At 40.5% G+C, this 20,124-nt stretch overlaps 1 protein-coding gene across 1 annotated transcript in view; it reads left to right on the top strand.

Moving 5' to 3' along the window:
* The window catches only part of crybg2 (crystallin beta-gamma domain containing 2), a 57,056-nt gene extending 38,651 nt beyond the window's left edge, over window positions 1-18,405 (top strand). The window contains exons 8-25 of the mRNA XM_037794341.1: window positions 4,999-5,046; window positions 7,303-7,421; window positions 9,555-9,792; window positions 10,459-10,598; window positions 11,395-11,521; window positions 11,617-11,652; window positions 11,743-11,882; window positions 12,068-12,194; window positions 13,040-13,191; window positions 13,286-13,412; window positions 13,518-13,550; window positions 14,543-14,655; window positions 14,743-14,872; window positions 14,961-15,100; window positions 15,771-15,894; window positions 16,046-16,204; window positions 16,323-16,482; window positions 17,421-18,405. Coding sequence (XP_037650269.1) covers window positions 4,999-5,046; window positions 7,303-7,421; window positions 9,555-9,792; window positions 10,459-10,598; window positions 11,395-11,521; window positions 11,617-11,652; window positions 11,743-11,882; window positions 12,068-12,194; window positions 13,040-13,191; window positions 13,286-13,412; window positions 13,518-13,550; window positions 14,543-14,655; window positions 14,743-14,872; window positions 14,961-15,100; window positions 15,771-15,894; window positions 16,046-16,204; window positions 16,323-16,482; window positions 17,421-17,509 — 2,202 coding nt within the window. The 3' untranslated portion in view covers window positions 17,510-18,405. The remainder of the gene's footprint in view (window positions 1-4,998; window positions 5,047-7,302; window positions 7,422-9,554; window positions 9,793-10,458; window positions 10,599-11,394; window positions 11,522-11,616; window positions 11,653-11,742; window positions 11,883-12,067; window positions 12,195-13,039; window positions 13,192-13,285; window positions 13,413-13,517; window positions 13,551-14,542; window positions 14,656-14,742; window positions 14,873-14,960; window positions 15,101-15,770; window positions 15,895-16,045; window positions 16,205-16,322; window positions 16,483-17,420) is intronic.
* The last annotated feature ends 1,719 nt before the right edge of the window (window positions 18,406-20,124 follow it).

Here is a 20,124-nt window from a genome sequence, read left to right as displayed (position 1 = left end):
TTAAGTGCCATCCCAAACCAATCAGCGGGGAGTGGAATTGGGTTATATAGCCCTCCAACAGCGAGCCTACATCGATGCCGATTTACTGGTCACGTGCAACAGAGTTTTATGAAACAGTTTCCGTTGGAGAGAGGGAAGTTGGTCCCAAAGCTTGCTGCTGTATTTATACCCTACACCTTAAAGAGGGGTGCTTCATTCAGCTGTGAGTGTGACTACAAACAGGGTGGGGAGGGTCCGGTTGGAGAAAGGCCCAATATCTGTCTCCTTTTGTCAGACTAATTGAGGTTCACACTGTCACTTTCGGTTGTTCATCCCGTTTCACACCTCCGCAAAGAAAACTGCAAAGTGTCACACTCCCAAATTTCCCACTTAACCGTTATAACCATTATCTAATGTGAGCACAGGTATGCCAACGGTTAGGCAACACAGAAACCACAGAACTAATCCCCTCGAGGGAAGTTGGTTGGGGTTGTTGCGACAAGCAGTAATAGCCGATCCTTACATTGATGGAGCTTTTTAATGATGCTGTTCTCTGCACTATATAATTTGTTGGTCTTTTTCACACCTTATGCATGATAGCGGTGTTATTTCCATCCATGCAAAACACAAAAGGAGTGTCAGCTGGATGCTAGAGGTGTAGCTGCTCATTAGTCTGCAGCTGTCCAGTGTAGTTTTAAATGCAAATGTTTGCACAGGATGTTTGCTCATGTCCAAACAACACTTGCTATCTGCTGCATTCAGTTGTACGGCTGCAGCAGCTCCTTTTTTTATCCAGCATGCAGCCTGACATATTACTGACTGAGCCACTGAGACTTGTTACTAACTTCAGGTGATGGTTATTGTCCTCTAAATATCCGCCGGGGTCGGAAATACTGCATTTCCGTAATAGAACAAGTTTTTCAAATATTTTTCAGATGGGGAGTTTGAAACTGTCCTGTCAATAACTGACAGCAAGATTAATGGAGAAGGAGTGGAGAGAAGGCAGACAATGTTGTCACACTTGTCTTAGAAATGCATAAAGATGCATTCCTGCCTATGACTGCTACTACAGAGGCAGCTGAGTACAGGTAGCCAGCCAGGCACTAGTTGGTTTGATCTGGATGTCACTTGGAAGGCTCCTTAACTTTGTTACTAGTGGTTAAAATGGTAATATTGTGCTATAATGTAGTTTTTTAGAATTCAGAATGATATAATATTACACAAATATCTATATAAACTACAGTCTTGTGCAAAGGGAACCATACAATCACCTGGCTTATCTCAGTAAAAGTAGTGTCAGTGTCGTGTTATGCAGAGGGTGTGAACAGGGATGTGTTTTATAGCTTCATCCTGCTTTGCTCCTGTCAACTAAAAGAAAGAAATAAATGAGTTATTGTTTGCAAAGAATGAACCACCCCGAGCAGAGAGGGGATTTGGAACACCACATAGATGACTTTAAGGGACTTTTAAATGCACTGCGGGCCTCATGTGTATCTCTTTTTGTCAACGCATTAGTAGGATTACATGCTGTAAACCCCCCCTCCTCCGTGCATTTAAACCATCAGACACTTTTCTCAGCCGGTGGGCGTGAGGCCTCTCAATCATCATGTTCTCGCTTCTTCTCTCTGTTATTTTCTCCACCGGCCTCCCCACCCATCGCAGCTATCTGTCTGTTCCTGCAGAGACACGGCCGCACCTCGCCTTTTGTGTTGCTCCTCGCATTTCTCAGTTTGTTTGCTTGATATTTGATGAAAATGGAGCTGACAGGGAGTGATTCGGAGGTGGCAGGGTGAGGCAAGATGACAAAGAGGGGAGTTTTTATTTGATTTGATTATAAGTTATATGCAGCACATGTTCATGCAAATTTTATTTTTTTGCACATTCCATCTGCGGTAACAGATTTCATGGGAGAGCAGATCGTGTGGGAGGGAAGGGAGCGCAGGGGCAAAAGTGTGTTGGAGTTTAAGTTTCCATTGGGCATGCAGTAAACACATCACGCCCAAGGAATGATGCAGTTGTTTGGCCTTGTTTTGAGCTGTATAGTGAAGGCTCGGGGTGAAGTTAAGAATATGCATAAAACATAAACAGACTTTCTGTGAGTAAAGCATTGACAATGCTGCATTGGATTTTTTTTTTTTCAATTATGACAAAGACAGTCCAATATGTTTTACAGATGGATATTCACAAAAAATATAAATAAATAAATAAATTAGGAATTAAATTAAACAAGTAAATAAAGACTAAAAACTCAAAACAGCAGGTATAAATAAATAAATAAATAAATAAATAAATTAGAAAATATAATAAATAGGTAAGCAAAGACTCAAAACTCAAAAACAGCAGGTATAAATAATTAAATAAATAAATAAATAAAGTGCGTTGGATATTGTGAGTCAAATGCTATTGTTTAGACTGGGACTGAATGATTTTCTTTCTTTTTTATATAAAAATCTGCAAGTCTCTGCAAGTGAAAGTTTGATTAGGTTAAATGCAATGTCATGTTTGAATGTCATGATTAAATTTGAATATTATTATTTTAACAAATGCAAAATGCAAAGTACAGCAGCATGCTTTTATCTGATTCTATTCATGTAGAGACAAGATTAATTTGTGATTATGTTTGGTAGAAAACACATTTTATAGACAACCAATACAGGCGTGGAGTTTAATTTATAGATTATGATAACAATTGAAATTGCGACCGCTATATTGATCGGTAAAATCGTAATGTTTTCCTCCAGTCATTCAGCCCTATCCTTACCTTACCTTACCTTAACTTAACTTACCTTACCTTATCTTACCTTATCTTACCTTACCTTACCTTAACTTAACTTAACTTACCTTACCTTATCTTACCTTACCTTATCTTATCTTACCTTATCTTACCTTACCTTATCTTATGATGGTGCTCAGATGATCGGAGCAATACAGTCCTATTGTGTCTACGCCTTCTAACAACCAGCGCTGTCCTGTAAGGAAAACCTGTGAGACCGACTCAAATGTCACAGTTGGACAGGTTATGATGCTCTACCGCGTCTATGCTCCTCCATTGTCTCAGCGTTCATCACTCACCTGTTTAGATCAGGTTGTTCTGCCAAAAAGCATCAACGTACAGTCACTACACATGATGTTATGATAGGCCAGACACATGTGAAGATGATGTGATGAGTGATGAAATAAGTCTTTGTTAGGCAATAGCAGCATGTCCTGTGATAACATAGGCCTACTGTAGACACAAAAAGACTTTAGTATAGAACAGAATGTACACAATACATAACAACAATACCTGACAGGGTGAATACTCCAAGTGGAAAAATACAAATACATAAAAAAAACCTTAAGAAAGGGGAAAAAAGAGTCTCTAATGGCTTCATCTATATGTATTCTTTGTTGACAAAGGCATCTAGTAGCCCTGCCCTTAATATTCAGTGTATTGTTTACAGAAATTACTGTATTTTTGGCCAATGTGACCATTTTGCTCTTTGCTTCACCATGCAAGAGAAGAGATTTACATCTAATAAATGCTAAAGCTTCTTGACTCAAAATGCAAGAACATTTGCAGGAAACTGACGGATGAAAAGGAGGTCAAAGCTTCTCTTTTTAAACCTGGCTCTATGGTGGGAAACGTTTGTTGTTGTATGGTACAGTATGTCTGTGGACAGTAATGAGTCACTCTTTTATTCACTAGGTCAATGCTGAAAAGGCACCATTCATCCCCTCAGCTAGCTTTCACTGAAAATGTAAAAAGGTGTTCTGTTGCACTTTAGAAAAGTCTAAATGCTATTGTATCCTATATGGCTCGTTGAATTTGGTTATTTTTTTTCTCAGAATTTATCCAATTAAAAACATTCCCAAAGTAAATGAGGACAAAGTCGGACACTAATGAGGACAGTTGAAATTAGAGCTTCTGTAGGAGGCCCTCTTTGGTTGGTAACATGATCCGGATGATAACCTGTTTCCTACAGAGCTTCCAGAGAAGTGATACCCGAAACCAAACGCACAACACACAATCTCTCTCTGGTACATCTACGTAGAAATTGCATGGTGCCAACCTGTTACCATATTCCAAGTTGCATAAACAAACATCTTGAAATTCCAGTAGCAAACCGGCTGAGATTTCAAACGAATGCGGATAAAATTTCCGAGCAGATCTCAGGTGAGATAATGATTGCTGTTATCAGTGGGGGAGTAGTGCTGGAAGGCATCAGGTTAAACAGGTACAGGGGAGGAATGTTTGGCATTCCCATCTGTCAAAGAGGTGCTTGTGCTGTCATGGAGGATGTCCTCTTTCCTCACTTCGCCTCCCTGACGCCACCAGAACCTGTTGAACTGGGTGACATCAACATAAACAGAAGCTAGGTGTAATCTTAATTAGATTGATTATTAGCTCGAATAAATGTAGTAGGTGGTGTATAACCTTCAAATTATGATAATAATAATAGTGATGAATTGGTGCGTAAGCACATTTAATATTTTCACATGTATAGATCATATTAATAACAATATTCCTCTAATATTTATCATAATTCTAATTTGTATACAGCATTGTACGTATGTGGCGTATTAGGGCAATTGCACGTAAAAAATAAATGGGGTAGGGGGTAATATTGTGAGAAAAAACAATTCACACAAAACAATTTCCAAAATAAATGTCGTACATTTACGAGAAATGAAATTGATCCAACCTTGTAAAGTGAAGTGATGTGGTTCCTTGACACAAAAAGGTTTTTACTCGTAAATTTGTGACTTCAATCTCAGAGAATATCCAAGTTTTTTCTCGCAAATTTATGACTTTAATCTCTTAAATTCTGATATTTTATTTTATTTTACAATTACCTACAATGGCTCTAAATGGCCATTGTAACATTGTACTTAACCTTGACTTTTATCTTCACCTTTTATCATATTAATGAGTTGCTTCAGGATCTCAGAAGAAGAAAAAAAGGAAAGAATATGCCCTGCTAAATAATATATATACTAAAAAAGTATGCTAAATATATATTTTTTCTTTGTCCATAGCTCACTAAAGAGAAGGAACATGGGAAGCTCAATCCTCGTCCTGGAAAGGTGAGTGTCCACACAACACACACTCGTGCCGCTAGGTACAAGTTCAAGTTAAAAGCTAACAGATGAACGATGTCACTGATTACCTGGGACATGGGCCTGGGACATGGGTGCGTTGATGAAGCGTGACCCAGCCTCTTTCAATAGGCCTTGCCTGGGACCAGGAAGTAATAGCATCAGTGTGAAGGTTGTTTCTGTGGAATTTGCTTTGACGCTGGCTAGATAAACAAACTTTTTTTTTTTTTCTCGTGTTGGCAAATGGCAGAGCACATTCATTTGGAGAACAGAAAGGAGACAATAGAGAATAAGAAGATTGCCATACAATTTTGGTCCACATAAACATGATCCCCAGAGGATGAATCCTAAGGACTCTACGACCCACTGACTTTTCATTTAACGCCATAATTTGGGTCAAAATTTTAATTTGTGCAACACATTGGTTCATGACTAAAAACCTGCAAAACTTCACTACAGACTCTCTGTCTTTTATGCGTTTCTTATTACAGATTTATTTTTAAGACATAATTACATACAATGTTTTTGCAGCAACATTCAATTCTAAGAGTAAATGCAGATGGATGTTCTTGTTTTCTATAATAATGACATGAAATGTAATATTCTTCTTCTGCAGAACAATGAACACTAGATTATTAGGCGGTATTCAGTCACTTAACTGCGTCAGCATGTTAACTGTAATTGTAGAGTAGCAAAGTGCAAAGACAGCTGTTTGTTACCGAAGCTTTCTTGTGAATTTTGGTGTGTTACACATTCACAGAATACATAACTGATTTACCTGAGGGGGAAAAAAGATATTGGAACAAGACGTTTTTTTTTTCCCGGTTCATGCATGTCGTCCCATAACTGCTGTTTCATAACTTTCAGTAGCGGTAGCAGCAGGTCTGTCTGGTTAAACTCTTAGTTCTTCCCCAAATGATCAAAAACGTCCCAGACATCTTCTGTTTTATCTCAGGCTGTGATTGACAGCATTAATCTGCATACCTATTGTATGCCAAATCCATGCCACATAACGTTATTAATTCTGAAAGGTCGGGCCTGCTCCTGCACGCTGCTGATTGTTTCATGAACAGTCTGTGCTGGAGGTGGAGCTGACATTTAGGATCAGCTTCTAGGTACTCTTCCATGCTCCAGGGCCTCTCACACCTGAATGGACGAAAAACGTGTCAGCGCTGTAAACGAGAACGGGCTGTTTCTTGAGAATGAATTTGACGACGGTAGCTTCATAAATATAGAACGTAGAGGAAGAGAACTATTCTTTTCATATGCAGACTGATTATAGTATTACATTTGTGCAGTATTTCAATCTGTTTTTTCATTTTGCGATTGCTAATAATAAAATATTCAGGACTGATGCTACTCTGCAACTCTACTACAATACTGTTGCTTTATACATTGTGCAATTTATTGTATCAGATGTCTTCATGACATTTAAGATTCATGCTTGGATATGAAACTGGAGATAATGTCACCAGAAGATATTGGCTCCATTCTTTAATTTCCTAAAACCATATAAAGGATTCTTTAGCAGCGGCACAGGTTAAGCTTTTGCCTGCAGTGATTCAGTGTCATTATTAGTAATTGTATCCGGTCTGCCGCTGTATCGTTCTCACCGTTCAAGTATATAATAAATGTCTCCCTTTGCAAAGTTTTAGATTTGATTTATCTTTCTGCTTAAAGAAAAAAATCTTTGTGGAGGCTGCAGAGCTGCATGAGCATGCAGGGAAATGCCCCTCAGCCACACAGCCAGACTTCACACTTGTGTTGGCAAACATCCGCCCCGTTTCCACTGCCAGAACTTTCCCCCAGATCTGAGAACCTTTTGAGGAAGTCATTGCACTTCGACCGCAGGGACCAGGGTCTAAATTAAGTTCCGGGGACATTATACCCCCCGAAAAGGCCCTGTTAGGAGCTAATACTTTCTGAAAGCACAGGAACTTTTGGGGCAGCATTTGAAGGGATGACCATCGCTGATTTGTTAAACACACACACACAGCGCTGCTGCTTCAACTGTACCGCTTCATTCATAAAACAAGGAAGTACGCTAGTATAGATTTAGGACCAGCAGACCTCGTCACATTTCATGTTGCTTTTTCATACGAGGTGGAAACACAGACAACAGTGGGCTGAAGGAACCTTTAAGCTCCTTAAAAAGAAGTTCACAGGAACTTTTAGTGGAAACCTTACTATAGGGAATCCCCATGCATTATTATCTATTCTTACATCCGTCCATGTTTTCTCTAGATGTATATCTTCGACCGGCCAGAAATGTGCGGCCAGAGGATCGAGGTGCGCAGTGATGTCATCGACGCCACGCCCTGGGAGCTGCAGGAGACCATCTCCATCAGGGTGGTCAGAGGAGGGTGAGTGGCTCCACTGCACACATTTGCTAAGTTTCCACATGTTTGCTACCCAAAAACAACCAGATATGGACTCTCTCTAATCCAATTTAATACTACATACTAACTGCATGCAGTATGTAATATACACTACTTGTATATAGTACACTGTTTTTGCAGTTAGTATACAAAAAAATCTGCATACTTTACCATTTTGTGTACAGTGAAACGATCCTTGGCAAGTACAGTTTTCAGACTGTTTTAAGTAGCCTGTAGACCATTTTATGGTGTAAACATTCCAAATGTGTCCCGGTTAATTTCCCGTTGCAGCAAAGTACATATTTAAAAACTCAGAATTAGTATGTATGGAGTTTGTACCCATGTGCCCGACAACCAAAACTGAGGCCAAAAATAGGAACATCAGCATGCACCGATACGGGCGACCAGGCTACATTTTTTAAATATCTTCCTTGTTTGTTTCATCAGATAGTTTTGCTGATCCGGTATTGCTAGAATACAACTGTCATGAATGATAGCAGTAAACAAACATCATTAAGTCTGTACTTTCCTCATGCCACCCCCACCACCACCACATAGTTGGCACGCCATTAAACCCGATGCTTCCTGTGACCTTCAAAAGTGCCCAGGTAGATGATAGGATGACACCTCCACACCTTGTTTCTCTTAAAATGTAAGGTGTGTAATTAAACGGCATTTTTTCCAAAATAAACCTCCCCCTCTTTCTCCGGATGCACTCAAGTGGCGTCAAAACAACACAGCCATTGATGATCTTCAACATTAACACACCCACACACACAAGCTTAAACACACACTTGTGCCACATGTGGAATGTTTTATCAGACAGAGCCAACAGTGTGAAACGAGCCACACAGTAACACCGACGAGAGTGCTCTGACCTGGGTTTCTAACACTTCCTACAAAGAGATAATTATACTGTCATCTCATCTCATGCATCACACACTGCTTCAATGCCCTAACCGCAGCTAATGCTGTGATTAAAGAGTTTGATGTAAGTGGTGTTTGTATTCGACTTAAACTAAGATCTACTTTCTTTTATTAAGAGATTTAGCTTGGTCAAGCAGCATTGTCCAATTTAAAGGTACTTGTGTTATACTTGAGTGTTTTCATTTTACTCCATCACATTTCAAAGAGGAATATTTTACTTTTCATTCCACTACATTTATTCGACAGACTTAATTACTAGTCACTTATTAGATGACAATTTTACATGCAAAACATTGGCTATGCTTGTGAAATAGAATGATTTAAACCAGTTGATCCCAACCTTTTTGACAGGACAAGTAAAAACAGTGTCTAGTTGGGGCTATGCTTCAGGTGTCTATGAGTTGTTAGCAGTTACACCAAAGAGTGACTTTCCCTTTAAATTTCTTAGATGATTTCATGTAAAGTGACAGAGGCCACAGCCAAGTGACAATTATAGGATTATGCTAAATGCTAAAAACCTATTGGAACAGTGGAGAAGAGTAACCTCTGGTTCACATCAGGGACAGAAGCGACGCGATTTTTAGAGAAGCGCCCATGTAAATCGACTGAGCTGTTCACACAGCACGCGCTGCACAACGGAGCTCCGAGACTGACTCGCGATCTTCGGCGAAGTTTTGGCGTCTGGTCTATTTTTCTCTACGTGCAGCAAGCGAATCTGGCAAGAAAACACATTGATAATCTGCTATAAACGATGATAAAATAGGCATCCCACTTATGCCTTTGACTTCCCTCCCTTCTCTCCCTGCTGTTCTCCCAGAGTTTTGATTCCTCCGATTCCCTCCCAGTCCCTCTCCCCAATCACATTTCAAAGTTTGCCTACATCATTAGCCACAATAAGCTACTGGTCATACCATACCAAGCCCAGAGTGTATTGAATTGATCAGTGGTACATTTTACTTCTTATTAATTCAGCTTTTGATCTGTAAGAGGTAGAAAGGGTTGTTTGTTCCATCAAAAGTGACATAGTGTCTCTTTAACCAACCGGATATTGAAGCACCCTGAGGCAAACAAGAACAAGATATTCTTAATAAATCAACTGGGTCTATGAATTTCATTCAAACATACCCCCAGAAGAACTGCAGCACAGATTAGAGGTTGTAACATTGTGCCCTTTGTTTCCCCCCTCTTTAGATGGGTGATGTATGAAAAGCCTAACTTCAAAGGGGAGAAGATCGCTCTGGACGAAGGCGACATAGAGCTCACCTGCCCCTTCAGCCCTCCAGAAGAAGAGCAGCAGCAGCTGCAGAACGGACAGAAAGAGGCCGGAGAGCAGAACGGAGTCCAGAACGGAGAAACAAGTGATGAGCAGACAGAGACCACCAAGCCGGCCAGGAAGACCGTCATCGGGTCTATTAGAAGAGCTGTCAGGGTGAGACAGACGAGCTCACTTCAGTCTGTTGTTGGCAAAGATAGTTGTCATGCTCCCTCCATTTAAATCTGATATGATCAGTTGTGATAAAGTACAGTGGAAATCCTTTTTACTGTCTAAGTAAGATAACATTGTTATCAGATGCTCAAAGGTTGATTAGTTCTCAGTGTAGCTTTATAGTGACTCTTTAGCTCAGCAGCACCATCTAGTGGCATCTAGTTTCTGAAATTGTTTACACCCCTTTAACTGTATTTTTCCAACTCTGCCATCCACCATTGTAGCTGCTCAGCCACTGTAGTAGAAGTCACAGCTTTTATAGTCCCACAACTTTACAATGCAGCAACGAAAACAAAGCATCAACATCCTTATCCAAAATGTTGATGTAAAAATAAAAAAATATATTAATTTTTTCAACTCTTAAATTAAATCTTTGATAGGCTATAAAACAAACTTTAATCAGAAAATATTCACAATTACTTTTTGTTTAGTTGTTGTCAGTATAGCAGGGGTTTAATCTGTTTTGAGTTTTGCCAGTGAGACAATCCTTTTGTTCGCATTTGGATTATGCTTTGTGTCTGTAACTCAGTATAGTTCCCACTGAGGCAACCACTGCATATGTTTTGTCAGTTACATTATCATGAATGGCTGCTCTCTGTCCTCCCTCAGGACTACAGCGTCCCAGAAATCAGTCTCTTCCCAGAGGAGAACGCAGAAGGGAAGAAGGTCGTCTTCAGAGATACGTCTGAAGACGCCAGGATTTTTGGCTTCCCCATCAAGGCGAACTCTATCATCATTAACGCTGGACTGTGAGTTCAGAGTTATGAGCTATGAGAAAAATGCGGGATCACATTGAAATTACTCGGGCTGTCAATCGATCGATTAATCACATGATTGTCCTTAGTTAATCGCAAATTAATCACACATGTTTTATCTGTTCAAAATGTACCTTAAAGGGAGATTTGTCAAGTATTTAATACTCTTATCAACATGGGAGTAGGTAAATATGCTGCTTTATGCAAATGTATGTATATATTTATTATTGGAAATCAATTAACAACACAAAACAATGACAAATACTGTCCAGAAACCCTCACAGGTACTGCATTTAGCATAAAGAAGATACGCTCAAATCATAACATGGCAAACTGCAGCCCAACAGGCAACAACAGCTGTCAGTGTGTCAGTGTGCCGACCTGACTATGACTTGCCCCAAACTGCATGTGATTGTCATAGAGTGGGCATGTCTGTAAAGGGGAGACTCGTGGGTACCCATAGAACCCATTTTCATTCACATATCTTGAGGTCAGAGGTCAAGGGACCCCTTTGAAAATGGACATAAAAGTTTTTTCTCGCCAAAATGAACGTAAGTTTGAAGCGTTATTTAACCTCCTTTGCGATAAAACTGAGCCCGCTACAACCTAAAAATCGCAAGTTGCCTTGATGCTTTAAAGAAATTTGTGGCGTTAAAATGAATTTGAACTTTGAACTTTGACAGCCCTAGAAATTACATTCACATAATAATTGTCCAGTGGTGCTTTATTTAATCTGATTTGAAAACCAAATCAACGTTGCTTCATTGTTTCTATCTTTCCTCCTGCTCAGGTGGCTCGTGTACGCTCATCCCTTCTTCCAGGGCATTCCACGTGTCCTGGAGGTGGGGGGGTACACCAACCCTGCAGCCTGGGGAGTGGAACAGCCCTATGTGGGATCAGTACATCCACTTAAAGTGGTAAGTGGCACTGTTAGAAGTATTTTACAATTCTGTATTAAAGTATATGCCCTGATTGTTTGCAGTGAGTTAATGTATTTATTTGTGTATCATAGGGTGAACCAAGAGTGGAAAATATGAGTGAGCCAAAGGTAAGAAAGCACAAATACTGCTAATGCATTGCTGCTAAAAAAAACAAAGTCAGTGTGGCCTGATTGTAAATGACACCCTTTTGCCTCCAGATGATGCTCTACGAAAAGCCGTACTTCACTGGGAAATCCAGGATCATAACCACCAACATGAGGGACTTCATGACCAGAGCAGACCGGCAGCAGACGGCCTTCATGTACAACGTCGGCTCCCTTAAAGTGCAGGGAGGAATGTGAGTGCTGATATTCGCTGAACCTTGAAACAACATTTTAGAGATCATTATTAATTAAGTAGCACGGCTGCACAATTCAGGTGGTGGTGGGGTAGAAAGTCAATATCAAATAGCTCAAAGTAATTGGAGTATGATCACATATGCATGCTTTTTAATCCCCCTTGCCTCTCTCTCTGTTGCTAAAGGTGGGTGGGCTACGAGAAGGAGGGCTTCCGAGGCCACCAGTACCTGCTGGAGGAGGGGGAGTACCACGACTGGAGGGTGTGGGGAGGCCGCGATGCTGAGCTGCGCTCCGTCAGGGTCATCCGAGCAGTAAGGAGCGAGGAATATTTCACTGTATTCGTTAATAAGTAATAATACAAATGTTTGAATCCAAACAAAAGGGGAAGGTGTGCCCCCACACTGTATGCAACCTGCAGATTCAAATGGATATTTGTAATGAGTGAGTGGAGGCTGAATGTTACTGCTGGCTTATTATAAAATACACGGACAAACTCTGAAGTCTTTGCAGGCAGCATGAAGTCCTGTCCTACTGTCGAAACTTTAAAGGTAATGCTGAGAAACTGCCAAGAGTACACTAGATCTTATAAATGATCTAACCAAAAAACCCAACCCAGTGTTGTTGACTCTTTTCCAATGAAAGTAGACAGCAGCACTAGCTATAAAGTCACTAAAGGTGCATTCACACCTAACCCGTTTGGTTCGTTTAAAAACAAACCCATGTCCGTTTGCCTGGTTTGTACGGTTCGTCTGGGCTAGTGTGAAAGCTGTAAATCGAACCCTGGTGTGGACCAAACAACTGAACCGAGACCACCTACTGCGGTTCGTTTGTTGTGTGAAAGCAAACGAACCAACCACAGGATTTTATCACGGCAGATATGTGATTTTAGCTTGTTTTCAAAAGATAAACAACTAATGAACACTGCTGACCTCATTTAATCTCATACATCATTAAAGTCTTATCTAATCTAAAAGGTGACTTCTGATAAGTTTGCCGCTGTAGTCCTGATACTGAGCTGCCACAAGTTGAATTGCATTAAAACCGCAACTCAGGACATCAGAGTCATGATTTAGATTCAGCTCTTCATCTGCTTTTCAACCGCACGGAGCTTCAGTGTAATTTATGCGTGTTAACCCACTTTGTTGCTCTTGTGCAGGACCTGACGGAGCCCATGATGGTGATGTTTGAGCAGCCAGAAGAAGAGGGCGTCGAGGAGGAGAACACCTTCGAGGTGACGGAGGCCATCGCTGACGTCGAGCTGTTTGAGTACAAGACCTCCACGCGCTCCATCCACGTACTCAGCGGGGCGTAAGTTGATCAGATTCTAGAGTAGATTCACTTCACCGCTCAGTGAAGTAGAAATGTGTTACAATAACCAGGTGGTTGTTCCTGTTCGTTCCAGATGGATAGCTTACTCCCATGTGGACTACTCTGGTAACCAGTACATCCTAGAGAAAGGTTTCTATAATAACTGTGCTGACTGGGGTTCTCAGGACACTCGCATCTGCTCGGTGCAGCCCGTCCTGCTGGTGAGGAAGGCTTCAAAATATTGATTTAATATCTGTATCCATCCATCCATCCATCCATCCATCCATCCACAGTGTTGCTTATATTTTTGTTGTGTTGACTTTTAGGCTCCAAGTGAAAACTCCAGGAGCAGGAATGAGGTATTTTGTCTTAACGTTCTCACTTTAATGTTGTTTTATGCATCTCACTATTTTATGTAATATTGAATTCCAGCTGCAGTTTTATAATAATATTAATAATTCTATTTTATAAAGCACTTTTCAAGCCATAGGCACGACACGATTTTCAAGAAAAATAAAAGCATAAACAATAGAATAGATAAATAATGAAAAATGCATATACATATCCATACATTTACATATGCACATACATACATATAAGCATATACATCAACACACAAGCTTACAAAATAACTCAGCTGGTCTACTTTCTTTACTCCAGGCTCAAGTTACTATCCAGGATAACACGCAGCTCTTTAGTGGCTGACTTTATGTTGGGAGTAAGGGGGCCAAGGAGTGTCTGTGTTTGTTTTGAGACATAGTCCGGGCCAATGACGAGAACTTCTGTTTTGTCGGAGTTACATTTTAAAAAGTTTTCGGACATCCGACTTTTTATGTCATGTAGGCAGTGACTGTGTGTGTAGTGATGCTAATTTACTGGTGTCAGAAGGTTTATATGACAGGTAGAGCTGTGTGTCATCCGCGTAACTATGGAAGGAGATGTTGTGATGATGGATAATCTGTCCCAGAGGCAACATGTAAACTCTTAGACATGCTTTTTGCTACTCAGTTCATAGAAAACGTAAATTGACTTTTGGAGACGAGAAAAATACAGGAAGCAGGTTTTTATTTTTAAACGGATGCACGCACATCTCTAATGCCAACAGGGCTATCTAAACGTTGTTGGTATGCTACATTGTAAGAAAAGGACTAGTCGCCAAAACTTGGCCTATGAAAGCTGAAAATAAGATACATATTTCCTTCACGAGGGCAGAGCAACATTGCAGTAGTAGCAGTTTTGCATTCAGTGCTCAAAAGGCAGAAATAATTAGAAGAATAAAAAGCTTTGGGTTATAAATGTGTTGATGTGATCTCTCACTTTCCCCTCCTTTACCTCTGTCTCTGCCTGTCAGATAATACTGTACTCTGAGCCAGACTTCCAGGGCGAGTGTCACGTCTTCGACCGCAACCAGGAAGGCGTACCAGGAAAATTACTGACCAAGTCCTGCCGAGTGTCGGGGGGAAGGTGAGGAGCCTAGAAGAATGATGTGAGGAAATGCTACTACGTATGAGATTGAGGAGGATTAAACATAATCATTTCTCTGTGTTTCAGCTGGGTGCTCTACGAGAATAAACAGTACTCTGGGGACTTGTATGTCTTGTCTGACGGAGACTACCCCAATTTAACCAGCATGGGATGTCCACCCAAATGCACCATCGGTTCTTTCAAGGTCGTGCCACTGGTGAGAAAGCACTCTTATTAAAAAAAACAGAAACTGCTCTGTATACTTTCCCTTGTGTTGTTCTGAACCTCCGTCTCTCCCCGTCTAGACCTTCTCAGTTCCCTCCATCTCGCTGTTTGGCCTCGAGTGTCTGGAGGGCAGAGAGATCACTATGGACACAGAAATCCACAGCATGGTTGAAGAGGGCTTCAACAACCACATCCTGTCCGTCAGAGTCAACAGCGGCTGGTACGTGTTTGTTTCTCGGCGTCTGTGTTCGTTTGTTCATGTACAGTTTGTGTGTCTGCATTTGCATTGACAAACATCATAAAGTAGCTTTCTGGTTTTTGTTATGTATGGCAGCTTCTCATGTTTTTATGACAGGAAGCTAAAAAAGGACTTATTATGCTCATTTTCAGGTGCATACTTTCTACTAGAACATGTTTACAAGCTAAAATGTTCAAAAAACACTTTATTTTTCTCATACCGGCTGTGCTGCAGCACCTCTTTTCACCCTCTGTCTGAAATGCTCTGTTTGAGCTCCTGCCAGGCAGGTATTATGCAAATGTGATACTTGGTGACATCACCACATTACAGAGGAAAAGGCGGGACTTCAAACAAGGCATTTCAGTCAATTCAGGAGCAGTGTTTCTGTGGGGGAGAGTAACTCCCTTTGGCGTGGACTTTATAACTTTGCAGATCTTTAACATGCACAAAAAAACTATATAGCATACTAATGGAAAGGGAAAAAGCACAAAAGCATAATAGGTCCTCTTTAAAAAAAAACAAAAAAACAGAGTGGACATTTGTTGAAAATTGATAGTCAGCTGTTACAATGGAATACCTTGTTTTGGGTCCCTGTATATGCCATGTGATAGGCACCAAATTCTTGTCTAACTATGTCTCTCTTCCTTTGCAGTTGGGTGATATGTGAACACAGCAACTACAGGGGGCGCCAGTTCCTACTGGAACCGATTGAAATCACCAACTGGCCGAAGTTTAGCTCAATACAGACTATTGGCTCAATGTTCCCAGTCAGACAGGTTTGTTATCAAGTCATCTTTACTAGCCGCGACAGCGTAAATACCTTTGGTATTTCAAAATATAATTAATTTGTGTAGTGTCAAAACAGCCAAAACTCCACTAACTGTGACTCTGTAACGATAATATATTGTGGTATTTTGCCTCCCGCAGAAGCGCCGCTTTTTACGCATCAAGAACAAAGAGAGCGGTCACTTCATGTCCATCCAGGGCGGCGTGGAGGAGATGAAGTCAGGACGAGTGGTGGCGTCACCAGAAGTGGAGCCCATGAGTGACATCTGGTTCTATCAGGACGGCTTCATCAAGAGCAAGGTAATGCATGACTGAAATGTAATAATGCAAACCAAAACCTGAACCTGTCATCTGACCCTGTTAACAAAGAGCTGATCTAATCATACTGTACCGTACTGTATGTGTGTTTGTGCTGTAGTTGTCACCAACCATGAGCCTCCAGGTGATGGGCAACATAGAGCCGGCAGCTAAAGTGGTTCTATGGCAAGAGACCCGGCAGCCTATCCAGACCTGGACGGCCCAGATGAGAGGCCTCATCACCAGCCTTACTTTCCCCGGCTGCGTCCTGGATGTCAAAGGTATGAGCGAAAAAAAAACCATGGGCATTGGCTAATTGAAAGTAATTCAATTTCCCTTTTCAAAATAAGTGAGGGAATTTGATAACCTTTATTATGTGAATATTTGTTAATATCACAATGTAAAAATATTCCATTGTAAGTGAAATGTTTACATTTTATTGGCTGTCCAGACGGATGGATCTATTATTAGCATTTTACCATTGTAGTTGGTGGAAGTGGTGCTAATATTAAGTTACTACGAGGAACTTTTAACTGGTTTGAAACATTCTGAATTTAATACTGACGCCTCTATATGACCTACATAAGTAAACGAGACCATCAGAGAGAAGATTGGCTGTTTCTATATAGTTATTCTTAATGCTCGTCATCGGTGGCACCGGTTCCAATTCCGGCGAAATTACGGGAAATCATGCAGGTTCACCAGAAACTCTTTAAGCTCAGACTCCAACAGGGCCTCCGGCAGCAGCTAGCCCACCACGGTGAGACCCAGATCTGGCTTGGCTCCGGCCAGGAGCAGAGCAGAGCCTCGCTGCTCCGCCGGTCCCCGCTGGGAGCCAACACAGACACCACGCTGCTCGAGGCCCAGGATGTATTACTTGGCCTGCTGGAGGGGAGGGAGGCACGGGAGAACCAGAACCAGGACTGAACGGGGCAGACTGTCAGACCCTGCTGCAGTAAAATGAGAGGTTTTCTAAAGGGAGTCTGGTGCTCTGAGACAATACCGCTTTTGTCCACAGGGGCCGCCAAAACCAACACAAAATTTAAGTTCCTAGTAGTAACTTTACTGTATTTACTGCCGGGTAGTGCAAATGCAAATGTGCTTAATACATTCCACCCCTGTAGGCCACTAAAAAAGACAGTTTTTACTTTTTCTAGATGCACATTATGTAATTACATGATAACTTTTAGTTAACATGATTATTTTTCCTTTTCCTCAGGTGGCAAAACGTACGACAAGGACCATGTGGTGATTATGCCGGAGAATGATGAGAGGCCGAGCCAACAGTGGGCGATAGAGCTGCTGTAAGCTGCTATGAAAACCTCATGTTTCCCTTCGCTAAGCTTTCCTCAACTGTGCTTCTCTCTACAACTCCAGAATATCCCGTAAATATTCCGGGAACAACTGCCACTGCTTTTTTTTTTTTTTCAAACTCCATGATCCATGTAACTAGTATGAACATCACGACAGTAAGAATGCAAAGCTGCACCAGACAGTGTAATGCTTTGCAGAGATTTGTGTTGTGTTGTCATCTGTATGCGAGGACCACTGTACAAAAAAGACAATTGTTAAGTGCCTTGACCTGCTGCAGCGACTGGGTTCATCACATGAGTTAAAAAGCAATTCCTATTCAGTGTCTTTGACTTTGACCTTTATCGAGTGTTATCATGTGTCAACAATTTGAGTATTCAAACTAGAATCTCCCTGTTGGTAGGAGTTGAGGCTCATGATAATCCCCTGACTGTCAAAGCACCTGATGTTTTTATATCTTTGTTTACAATGGAGCAAACCAAGTTTCCATTTCTGGTTTTCGTGGAGTGAACAGCAAGTGGCCTAGATAGTGGACAAATGAAGCCAAACCAATGTGTAGTGTGCAAGAAATGTATGCTATGCATTTTTTAAGGTATTTTTTTTTTAATATGTACTGTATGTATCAATGTTTGTTTTGTGGGAAATGTTGCACTTTTGTATGCAGTATATCACATTGAATTGTGCAGTGCGATGAAATGGGTTTTATGTGTGCAGTTACCCTGTTTCTTGTTATACTTTTGTTATAATTGTTACATGAAAATGTATGTTGTCTGCATCATCTGTATGTTAATATTTGATACTAAAGATGTCAGATGTGTGTGTAAGAGGGAGTGGTTTTAAAATATTGAATAAAAACATAAACATTGCTAAATAAAACAAAGCTGACTAATGAATCATCAATGATCTCTTTGTAACAGGATGTGTAAATATCCTGTTTCCACTGTTTAAAGAGGACCTATTATGCTTATTTTCAGGTGCATACTTGTATTTTAGGTTTCTACTAGATCATGTTTACATGCTTTAATGTTCAAAAAACGCTTTACTTTTCTCATACCGGCTGTGCTGCAGCACCTCTTTTCATCCTCTGTGTGAAACGCGCTGTTTGAGCTCCTGCCCTGCCCTCCTGCCCTGCCCTCCCGTAAAGCCCAATTTGCTCTGATTGGTCAACTGAACCAAACTCTTCGGACTCCGCTCCAGCTCCACTCTAATTAGCTTTGTTTGATTTGTTTGATACTTGGTGACATCACCACGTTACAGAAGAAAAGGCGGGATTTCAAGCAAGGTGTTTCAGGCAATTCAGGAGCAGTGTTTCTGTGGGAGAGAGTAACTGGACGTGGACTTTGTAACTTTGCAGACCTTTTACATGCACAAAAAAATATATAACACACTAAAGGAAAGGGTAAAAGCACAATAGGTCTTCTTTAAGAAAATCCACTATATGCACCCTCTAAGAACCCACTTACTACAAACATTTATCCGTATTTCTTTGTATATTTAATCTTTTTTTTTTCTCTCTTTCTATCTTTTTATACAGCACTGATAACACGTTTCCTCTCAGTACTGATAGCAAGATAAAAAAGGGATTGTGCATATCCTGGTCATTCTGGCTTTTCCTCCACTTTAATGGATCATTTTGTTCATTCATTTACTTCAAATATTTACCCAGGCCTTTCTTTTATTCATACCTCCCATCCCTGCAGTCATCTATTCAGCTCCCCCGCCTGTTTGAGTGTCAGGGTAAATGATTTGTACTCTATAGGTAATGGCTTTCTGGAATGCACCAAACCCACAAGAAGGAGGCTCAGCGTACTAAATGGAAAACAACAACTAATGGTGCAGTTTGTTTATATCTCATATTGAGATGCAGCATTTAAAACAAGTACAACCATTAATCAATGAATGACCAAAAGAGATAATTAGGCCTACTAATAATCTAATAACAAACAAAACACTTATATTAATAATTCAACTTTGTCATTAACTTTTAAACATTTAAATAAATCACATTTTAACTGCTTTCACCTCTCACACCAGAAGAGACACAACACTTGAACAGATTTTTATTCTTCAATTTATTCTTCTTAAATTTCAACTATTTTTAACGTTTACATGTCAATTGACATTTCAGCTACTTTAATTACTTACTTATCAAATGATAATTGAGCTGATTTTTTTTAATTGTGTCATTTTTGTTTCTCTTAAAATAGATGTTGAATAAACCAAATCTTAAGTTAGTATTACTAAAAGGCAAAGGAGCTTGCTGCTGATCCGCTTTGTTTGTAATAACCACACAGGTGTCATATTTCTTTTGTGCTCTGTGGGTGAACAGCAGGTAGAAGAGGAGCAGCACAGAGGATTGGAGAGATTAAAACTACAAGAGGAACACACTTGTTCAGTAGTTTAATCATGCTGTGTTTCCTCTTAGAAATTACCTTATGAGCAAATGGTGTCGTCTACTGGATTTGTCTGTGACACAATAACTTTTATGGCCTGTAATGTGTGCCTGCTGAGTTTGAAAGTGAATGTGATATGTCTGTCTTTGTCTCTTGACCCTCTTGTCTTTCTCTTGAGGGAAAAGGGGAGATAAAGCGTTTTGGAGGATCAGATTGTTT

The sequence above is a fragment of the Sebastes umbrosus genome, chromosome 15 (genome assembly GCF_015220745.1).
Source record: "Sebastes umbrosus isolate fSebUmb1 chromosome 15, fSebUmb1.pri, whole genome shotgun sequence".
In the NCBI taxonomy this organism is placed as follows: domain Eukaryota; kingdom Metazoa; phylum Chordata; class Actinopteri; order Perciformes; family Sebastidae; genus Sebastes; species Sebastes umbrosus.
The sequence above is the reverse complement of the archived record's forward strand: the minus strand, read 5'-3'. Positions and strand labels throughout refer to the sequence as shown.